The following is a 10,242-nucleotide window of genomic DNA, read 5'->3' on the forward strand; positions in this document are numbered from 1 at the left end:
GTGGTCCCTCTGCCCTCCCTACTCTCCGGTCTTCCCTGTCCACAGCCAGGAGCCAAGCATGGGTCGGTCCTGTGGTCCCTCTGCCCTCCCTACTCTCCGGTCTCCCTGTCCACAGCCAGGAGCCAAGCATGGGTGCAGAGTCTAACCCCTTTGTTCCGGGAAACACCACCCAGGGGTGATACCTCTATGTCCCCTGAGAGAAGTCGGGCCCAGGAGAGGGGGCAGGGGACTCTCACATCTCTCTGGAAAACCAAGGTCACACATCCAGCCAAGTAAAAAACTCCTTTCCTTAAAACAAAGAAGAAATCCAGGCACTGCAACATTTTCCTTTTTTTTTTTCACAGCTATGGAATCATTTCCTAAAAAGGACTCTTGGTAAGGATCCGTCTGTAAACAGATGAGAAGGGAATTGCTTGTTCTGGCTCCAGGGGTGGGTATGAAGTGGTGGCAGGGAGGGGAGTAGGACAACCTCTGCTCAGCCCTCTTGCCCACTGCATTCTCTGAGGCATGTTCCAGAATTGAGAAAGGTTCCTGGGGGCGGGGGGCAGCCTGCAAATTACTGGTCCTGCAAGACTGGACTTACAGGAGGTGTCAGCTCATGCCTTCCGGGGGCTAGCTGGAGACACAGACCCACCCAGACTCATGTCTCTGAACATCTCAACTACTCAGGGTGGCATGCAACCACAGGGTCACCTGGGCAGATGCAATTGTTGTTCAGTTGCTCAGTTGTGTCTGACTCTTTGCAACCCCATGGACTGCAGCACACCAGGCTTCCCTGTCCTTCACTGTCTCCTGGAGTTTGCTCAAACTCATGTCCATTGAGTCAGCTCTTCACATCAGATGGCCAAACTATTGGAGCTTCAGCTTCAGCATTAGTCGTCCCAATGAATACTCAGGGTTGATTTCCTTTAGGACTGACTGGTTTGATCTCCTTGCAAATGCAGTTCAGTTCAGTTCAGTCACTTAGTCGTGCCCGACTCTTTGCAATCCCATGGACTGCAACACGCCAGGGTTCCCTGTCCTTCACCAACTCCTGGAGCTTGCTCAAATTCATGTCCATCAAGTCAGTGATGCCATCCAACCATCTCATCCTCTGTCATCCCCTTCTCCTCATGCTTTCAATCTTTCCCACCATCAGGGTCTTTTCCTATGAGTCAGTTCTTCCCATCAGGTGGCCAAAGTATTGGAGTTTCAGCTTCAACATCAGTCCTTCCAATGAATATTCAGGACTGATCTTTAGGATGGACTGGTTGGATCTCCTTGCAGTCCAAGGGACTCTCAAGAGTCTTCTACAGCACCAGTTCAAAAGCATCAACTCTTCGGTTCTCAGCTTTCCATAGTCCAACTCTCACATCCGTAGATGACTACTGGAAAAGCCACAGCTTTGACTAGATGGACCTTTGTTGGCAAAGTAACATCTCTGCTTTTTAATATGCTATCTAGGTTGGTCATAGCTTTTCTTCCAAGAAGCAAGCATCTTGCTTGCTGTAGTTTTCATGGCTGTAGTCACCATCTGCAGTGACTTTGGAGCCCCCAAAACAAATTGCAGATGCAGCAGGAGCATCTTAAACTATCTGGGCATCCTGGGGCTGGGTCAGCCTCCTTCTTCCACCTCTCTGTCTCTCCGAAGCCTTGGTTCTCAGGTGTCCCTGGGCCCGTCACGTATAACTGGATGCACTGATGGAAGGACCACTACTGGACAGCAGGAGCTTTGAAAGTTTCCCAGCTGGATGTGAAAGTCAGAGCAGCGGGGCTCCAACCATGGTCCGGGGACCAGCAGCATCCAGTATCATCTGGGAACTTGTTAAAAATGCAAATTCTTGGACTCCACCTCAAACCCAGCAAATCGAAAATTGGGGATGGGGTGGGGCCCAGCAGTTTGTTTTGAAAGATCTCAGGTGAGCTTCCCTGATAGCTCGGTAAAGAATCTGCCTGCAATGCAAGAGACCCGGTTCGATTCAAGGGTCCAGAAGATCTGCTGAAGAAGGGATAGGCTACCCATTCCAGTATTCTTGGGCTTCCCTTGTGGCTCAGCTGTTAAAGAACCTGCCTGCAATGCCAGAGACCTGGGTTCAATCCCTGGGTTTGGAAGATCCCCTGGACAAAGGAAAGGCTACCCACTCCAGTATTCTGACCTGGAGAATCCCATGAACTGTATAGTTCATGGGGTTGCAAAAGTCGGACACGACAGCGACTTTCACGTCCTGGCTGATGCTGACACGCGCGTCCTGGAGCTCACAGCTTGGATGCAGAGACAAGCACATAACTAGAAAAGGGCTGCACAGTGAGATGAGCGTGAGATGGGATATATCGCTGATGGTGGAAATGCAGGAGGCGCCCAACATGCCTGGGGTGCCAGGAGAGACTTCTCAGGAGGCGACAGCCAAGACTGAGCTTCAGAACATGAGTCAGATCAACTTGCGTAGTTCAGTTTGGTTCCTCACACGCTTGTTGGCAGCCCACACGTGCTTCCAGATAGAGCCAGAGGTGAGTCAGCCAAGGCCCTGCCTCCAAGGGGCTCCCCAGCTAGTCGGGGGACAGAAGCATGAGCAGGCTTGGGCCGCAGAACAGCAAGAGCTTACACGTGCCGTCTGCCAGGCGCTGTTCTCAAACATTTGCTTGGCAAATACTAACTCTTCAGCCCCCACAAGACCCCTCTGAGGCCATGCCCTGCCATTTACCTCCGTCTCCCCACAGTCCAATAAATAAATTAATCAATCAATATCCTAGACAGCTGGGAGTCTCTCCTAAGCTGAAGGTGGTCCTGTGTTCAGGATTTTGATGGTGGACTGTTCTGGAAGCTGATTATAAAGTGGACAGTGTTTCCCAATCAGGGAGAGAGGGAAGGGTCCCTTGGCCACCCACTTGCCCATTTCCTCTCCAGCCATGCAGCCAAGCTCTTCCAGAGCTTGTGACCTCCAGAGGCATCAGGCTCGAGTCTGAAGGTCAGCATGTTAGAGGCCTCCCACAAACCGCCACGGGCCGGGGTCCCAGGGCATGGGGGAGGGCAGGTCTGCTCACTGCTCGGTGCCTCCCGGACAGCAGGGCTGTTCCCAGGCCTGGCCCCAGGGTCCCCCCTCGCCGTCCCGTGGGGTCTATCTACTCTCTAAACGTCAGCTCCCTCCCCGTAGGGCCTGTTCTCATCGAGAACATTGTTTTCTCCTTAGATTGGAAAACATTGCCTGGACAGGTGAGTGTTTCTCCCTGGGGCAGGAACGAACAGTCTCTTGACTGGGGAACCACGAAATATCCCTGATTGCAGGCTCCCACCTCAGCTTTCCCACAGGCATCTCACAAGCCTCACGCCCACAGACTCACACTCGCCAGCACGTAAACACTCGTGCTTTCCCCACAATTCTGGACCCTTGCCAGCATATCCACAGAGACTCCAGCACTCACAGCCACTATTATTTAAAGGCAATTCGATGTTGGCATTAAGCTCACAAACATATCACTCTGCAGAGTGTACACTGTAAACTCACACCTAGGCACAGCCTCACATAACTGCACACAGATTCCTACAGACCAATTCCCTACTCTTGATCTCCAGTGTCCATGAGACAGGCTCCTCCGTCCATGGGATTTTTCAGGCAAGAGAATGTGCACACGCATGCCCCCCCCCACACACACCGTTGCCTCACCCTTCCCTTAAAGTCACATTGTCCATCCTTCATATGCCCTCCCACGGAAAAAAAGAAAGACCACCACAGGTAGGAAGCTGCGAAAGAAGAGGTCTGAATGCAGGGAGCCTGGGACCCTACCGTTCTGCACAGTTGTCCTGGCAACGGAAGACGGTCATCTTTTTGTAGTCGAAAAAGGACACGCCTCGAAGGGCCCGGCTCTGGGTGTCATCCAGGTAGCAGCCGATGTACTTAGCTTTGGGAAGATGAGAAAAGTAAGATCTGGGGTGGTGGGGGAAGGAGACAAAGCTGAAAGCGTTTCAGAAGTGACGAGTATGCCTCTGGCTATGTGGCTTTGTTGACCTCTTGGTACCAGTTCCTTCCTCTGAGCAGTAAAGTGGAAAAAAGAGAGCCTGAAACTTGTGTGCACTGGCAGAGCTTGGTCTACGGGGGCAGTGGAGTCCCGTGGGTAAGGCTGTGGGCCCTGGAGGCCAACAGAGGGGAGGAAGGGACCTTGCATAGCCAGGGTTAAGGGCACACCCCTGGGCTCTACTGATGGCAACTGGGCACCCAGCAACCCGAGCTAGCCTCATTCCCTAAGCGCCAAGCACACGGGACTCTTATTAAGACAGCTCTGAAGAGCTTGATCCGTTCACAGCCTGCCGTCATTTCTACAAGATGATTTAAGGTCATTTTTTTTTCTTGGAAGGAACACTGGACTTGGACACCTCAATATCCAAATCACTGTCTCACTTTGGGGACATCCCAGTGCATTTGGGCCGCTTAATCTCTCTGAGGCCCAGTTTCCTTCACTGTGGGGATGAAAATATCGGGTCAGTGAGGTTAAAATGGACTTATCTGCATAAACATGTCCTCCACAGGGTCTTGCATATAATAGGCACGTCGTTAAGGTGAGTGGGATAAGAAACCAGCCATTCACGGCGCTGTTTGAAGTTCTTCCCACTTTTCCCACCTTGTGAGCCAAGGTAAAGGCTTTCATCCAGAAGGAAAAATTTTTTTTAAAGATTCTGTTTGATGTGGATCATTTTTATAAAGTCTTTATTGAATTTGCTACAATATGGCTTCTGCTTTCTGTTTTGGGTTTTTGGCCGTGAGGCACGTGGGATCTTAGCTTCTCAACCAGGGACCGAACTCACACCCGCTGCACTGCAAGAGGAAAGTCTTAAACTCTGGACCACCCTGGGAGTCCCTCGGAGGAAAATCTTGACTTATGTTAAACAACCATCCAATGATACACCATTCACTTAGTTTTCTTAGATTAGTACGTGTGTTCTTACACGTCATGGTAAATAGTACATGAAGACGGTACTTTACAGTCTATCAAGGCTTTTCCCGTGGGTTCTTACAATCATTATTAATTTGGACATGCACTTTGCTAAGTGCTTTACTCATACTGTCTCTGTGGATCCTTAGAATGAGCCTGTGAGGGAATTATTAATATTCCCCATCAATGTAGAAGAGGAAACTGAGGCCCCGAGAGGCTAAGTCAGCAGCCCAAGGAAACACAGCTTATACCCATGGGGCTGGGTTTGGACCCAGGCAACCTGGCTTCAGAGCCCATGTTCTGAACTACTGCCCTCCTTGTTTCTCTCTGCTTTTTCTTTTTTTAAAGACTTTTTTTTTTCCTGCTGTGGACCATTTTAAAGTCTTTATTGAATGTGTGACAATATTGTTTCTGTTTTATGTTTTGGTTTCTCACCGGAAGGCATGTGGGATCTTAGAGCTCCTGTCCCCGACTGGGGATCAAACCTGCGTCCCCTGTGCTGGAAGGCGAAGTCTTAGCCACTGGACCACCAGGAAAGTCCCTCTGGTTTCTCTTTGGATCCGGGGACCTTTGCAATGACCCAGGTGCAGTGGCTCCTGGCATGCTTAGACTCTGTTCTTAGATGATTGAATAGAGGCCCAGAAAGGTGAAGTGAGCTGTCCCAGACCTGAAACTAACTGATGGTAGAATAAAGATTTAAATTTAGGTCTATCGGACCCCAACCCAGTGCTCTTGCATTTGGGAGTCACTGGAGGTGAGCCTGAGGACCCAGCCAGCCCTTGGAATTAAATGGCCCTCCTGGAGAATGATTGAGGAAAATGCTACATGCCACTTGATCTCGTTGAGGCCTAGGCTGCTGTCTATTTAAACTGTGGGCTCCTCGCCACTCCCCTGCCCCAACTCATGATGGAGAACAGGGTCTAGCAGAGGATACAGGCTCGTTAAGGAGAAATCGTGTCCCCTCAACGCCGCCCTAGGAGGTGCAGAATTTGTCAGCCTCGCTGGAGATGTGTCTCAACCCTGATCACCTTGAATTTCTTTCATAAGACAGAGGTGATTTGGTCAACTAAAAACAGTCCATCTTTAAAAGAAACATTGCCTCCCTGGAGCAGGGACGTCAGACGGTGACAGCTCTGGAAAAGCCGACATCTTGTCCCTGTGCTTGTTCAACAATGGATGACTCTCCTGTGTCACAGAGGGAAGCATGGCCCGGGGAGGGGTGTGTGTGTGTGTGTGTGTGTGTGTGAAGTTTGCATCTGGGCTGGGAGAGAGAACTTCCATGGGCCATGGTTGGCAAGTAACCTTAGTTCAATAGTTCACTAGAGGACAGAGTGTCCAAGGATGGGCAGGAGGAGAAAGAAAAAGGAGGAAGGAGAGGAAGGGAAAGGGAAAGGGAGGGAGCCATTGTTTATTTTGCCAGAATGAGGTCATTGTCATCAGGTCAAAAGCTGTGTGTGTGTGAGAGGGAGAATATGCATCAAGTACCTACTATGTGCTGTCTACTATGTGCCATTCCTCATTTAAAAAGATTTGGTCCTCACACCCTTCTTATTAATCCATCTTATAGATGAAGAGACTGATCCTAATGACTGTCCCATCTCCCTGTCTTAGAAGTGAATCTTTGTATCTGGCATACGTATATGCTTTCTGGCTGGTCCCCACTCATGTTACTCCATCTTACTTGTTTCTAAGTAGAATTCGAAATGATGCAGTCTGTCTGTGTGCCTATGGCTTGGAAGCATCTCGCTTCAAATTTAAGCCCAGATCTGTCCTCCAGCCATTGTACATTTGAGGAGGCTTCACTTCCATTTGATCCACAGGCCTCAGGATCATAAGGTGCCACACTGAGTCCTGAGGGAGATGAGTGCTCACAACCCAGAAATGCTGGGCTTGGAGCTGGAAGTACTATGACCATGGGTGGTCTCGCCAGAGGGTGAGGGTGGGTGCATTTGACTATAGGTGGGATTTTGGATTGTGTTAGATGAGAGTTTTATAATCAAATTAATAGGTGTGTGAGCATATGTACACACGGGTGAATGGGTGGGCTGTCCTGGTACTCTTTGTGCCTTCAAAGCACCCTGTCCTTGTGTTCTTCTGTTGCACACACGTGTGTATGCTCACTCACGTCCCACTCTTTGCAACCCCCATGGACTGTAGCCCGCCTGCCAGGCTCCTCTGTCCATGGGATTTTCCAGGCAAGACTACTGGAGTGGGTCGCCATTGCCTTGTCCAGGGGACCTTCCCGAGCCAGGGATGGAACCTGCGCCTCCGTCCCTGGCAGGCGGATTTGTACCACTAGTGCCACCTGGGGAGCCCCTACCTGCTCTCATCTTGGGGAGACGCTGACCTTGGAAGAGCCGATCATATTGCACCTGCCACCAGCCAGTGATTGATGGCTCCGGGGAAGGACACAGGACCTACCTTTTGGATTCTTTTAGATTAAAGCTGGGAGAAAGAAGCCTGTCTCCCTTGAGTTGTGATACTGGTATTTTCTAAGCCCAGAATTACCAACAGCCAAGATCCCTGGCACAAAGTCAGTCTGTGCAGGAGAACCAAGCTAAGTCAGAAGCAAGCAGAGATGAGAGTTAGGAAGAGAATGGCACAATTCATTCATTTGACAACCTAGGCTCTTCGGTAGTTTGGGGACAAGACACACTACATTTTCTTCTTTGGCTGAAGCTGATATAAGGTGGGTTTTTTGTCACCTGCCATCACAGGAGCACTGACTAATATGCTGACTGCCGAGCTAAGTTGCTCGAGTCCACCCAGCTGGGGGAGCCCAGACTATGTCCCTATTTAGGCTGCCCTTTCTTGTGTACCACACTTAGTCTCGGCTTGGGAGAAAGGCTTCTCCATCCCGCCAGAGAGACCTTCCTGGAGGGATGATGGGAGACGGAGGGTCTTTTGGAAGAGGAGTTAATACTTGACCATAGGTCCATCTGCCCCAAAGCCTGGGCTTTTAAATGCTGTACCATCCCTTCCCTAACCCTCCCACCAGACCAGGCAACAGGCTGAGATGACCCACACAACAGCAGCTCAAAGACTTGATGTGGGAACAGATGAACCTCCTCTTCTTCCTCTGTCCACAGGAGGGAAAAAGGGACTCGCAGTCCCCTTCACAGCTGCTCTGGAGAAGCCTGGGCATGCTATATACTGTGACCTGACGGATGGGCTGAGCTCTTTGGGTCAGGAAACGGATACTGAATCTGTTTCCTCCTTGCCCTGGGCAAGGAAGGGCTGGTGACTCTTTCCCTCCTGACCCTCAGTGCAGGCTGTGGCCAACACGACCGGCAACCCTGTCGCCGGAGCTCTATCGCCCAGTTAGAGATAAGCTCATGGTGGGGTGACGGGGTGGGAGGGGGTGGGCTACCATCCAACCCACTTCTGATTTTCCTCAAGTTCTGCTGCAGTGGCAGAATCTCCCGGAGATGAGGGGGAGGTCGGGTATGTAAAACAGGGACAAAATTCACAGGCCACTCGAGGGTGAATTAATGGCTGAGTTCATACAATCTATCAGCTCGTCGGAGCAGCCATCCGAATATCGCTGAAATGGCAAAGTCCCATCCCAGCCTTGCTATTTATCTCAAGCGTGGAAACCAGTGAGGGGTGAGCCCAGGAGAACACAAGCATCTGGAAAAGAGCTTTCCTGACTATTTTTCCCCCTTTCCTGTCCTTTTTTCCCCCTCTTTTGCTTCAATTAATCTTCCTTTTCAAGCAACGTTGTTCTCTTCAATAAAGGTAATTTGTTAAGAGGATAGCTAAACATGTGCTAATTTGTATTCCTCTTATTTATTGTTTGTGAGCAGATTTGCAGACAGGAGGTATTACAGTGTCCTCAAGGACCAGTTTCAGAGTCTACCAGATCTGGGTTCTAATCCTGCCATTGCAAGTAGGCTGGCTGTAGTACTCAAGGTCCTGCCTAAAAAGTGGAAATAAAACATAAGTGTGTAGGATTTCCCTGGTGGTCCAGGGGTTAAGAATTCTCCTTGCAGTGCAGGGGACGCAAGTTCAATCTCTGGTTGGGGAAATAAGATCCCACGTGCCTTGGGGCAACCAAGTACCTGCTTGCTGCGACCACTGAGCCCATGCCACAGCTACAGAGTCAGTGCGCCGTGACCAAAGATCCCACATGATGTAAGGAAGATCCCACGTGCCACAGCCAAGACCGGACACAGCCAAAGAAATGAAATGAAAATTAAAAAAAAAGAAAACCAACATAAAGGTATTTTGGGTTGAACTGTGCCCCTCATAAAAAAAAGATCAGTTGAAGTCCTAAGCCCAGTACCTCAGAATGTGACCTTCTTTGGAAATAGGGTCACTTCTGATGTAATTAATTATGAGGTGATACTGGAGTAGGTGGGTCCCCATCCAACATGACTGGTGTCCTTATAAGAAAGCGGCAAGCAGCTCTCTGAAGTCCCAGAGACACAAGGAGAAGACCGTGTGAAAACACAGGCAACAACTGGTGTTTTACAGCTGCAAGGAAGGCCAAGAGTTCCCACTGATGCCAGAAGCTGGGGAAAAGGCTTGCAAGGGATTCCCTCTTAGGGGCTTTGAGAGCCCGTCTTGATGTTGGACTTTTAGCCTCCTGAACTGCAAGGTAATACATCTCTGTTGTTTCAAGCCACCCAGTTCATGGTACTTTGCTATAGCAGCCCTTGAACACCAATATGGGGATATTTTTAAAAACTATTTATTTATTTGGCTGCTCTGGGTCTTTAGTTGCAGCACACGAGACCTTTTTCTTCTTTTGGAAAGAAATTTATTTATTTATTTTATTTTTGGCTGTGCTTGGTCTTTGCTGTTGTGCAGGCTTTCTTTCTGGTTGCGGTACTCCGGCTTCGCATCGTGGTAGCTTCTCTTGTTGTGGGACACAGGCTCTAGGCACAGGCTTCAGTAGTTGTGGTGCATGGCCTTAGTGGTTCCATGGCATGTGGGGTCTTCCCGGACCAGGGATTGACCCCGTGTCTTCTGCATTGGCAGGCAGATTCTTTACCACTGAGCCACCAGGGAAGCCCATCTTTAAGCTGAGGCAGGTTAACTCTTAGTTGCAGCGGGATCTAGTTCTCCCACCAGGGATCGGACCTGGCCGATCATTGGGAGCATGGAGTTTTAGCCACTGGACCACCAGGGAAGTCCCTACAGGGGTATTTTTAAAATTGACTGTAAGAAAAAAAAATTGACCAGAAGGTTGATCTCTTTGTGGAAAAGAGAAACAGTTACTTTCCTGCTGGGGACTCTTCACTGTCTTGGAAAGTTGTCCCTCAGGAGGATCACTCCAGGGCTATCTGGGCTTCCTTGTGCAGGAAATTGCATTCCTGGAATTCCTGCTCATAT

At 49.9% G+C, this 10,242-nt stretch overlaps 1 protein-coding gene across 6 annotated transcripts in view; it reads right to left on the reverse strand.

The window, feature by feature from the left end:
• Nucleotides 1-10,242, reverse strand: part of WSCD2 (WSC domain containing 2) — a 115,836-nt gene that overhangs the window by 35,597 nt on the left and 69,997 nt on the right. For 5 of the 6 annotated variants that reach the window (XM_010828691.1, XM_010828690.1, XM_010828689.1 and 2 more), the window contains one exon: nucleotides 3,762-3,876. The exons of the other annotated variant lie outside the window; for it this stretch is intronic. In XM_010828691.1, the coding sequence (XP_010826993.1) occupies nucleotides 3,762-3,876 (115 nt within the window). The remainder of the gene's footprint in view (nucleotides 1-3,761; nucleotides 3,877-10,242) is intronic. 6 annotated transcript variants of the gene reach the window in all.

Source organism: Bison bison, unplaced genomic scaffold (assembly GCF_000754665.1).
Source record: "Bison bison bison isolate TAMUID 2011002044 unplaced genomic scaffold, Bison_UMD1.0 scf7180017864495, whole genome shotgun sequence".
Classification (NCBI taxonomy): Eukaryota; Metazoa; Chordata; class Mammalia; order Artiodactyla; family Bovidae; genus Bison; species Bison bison.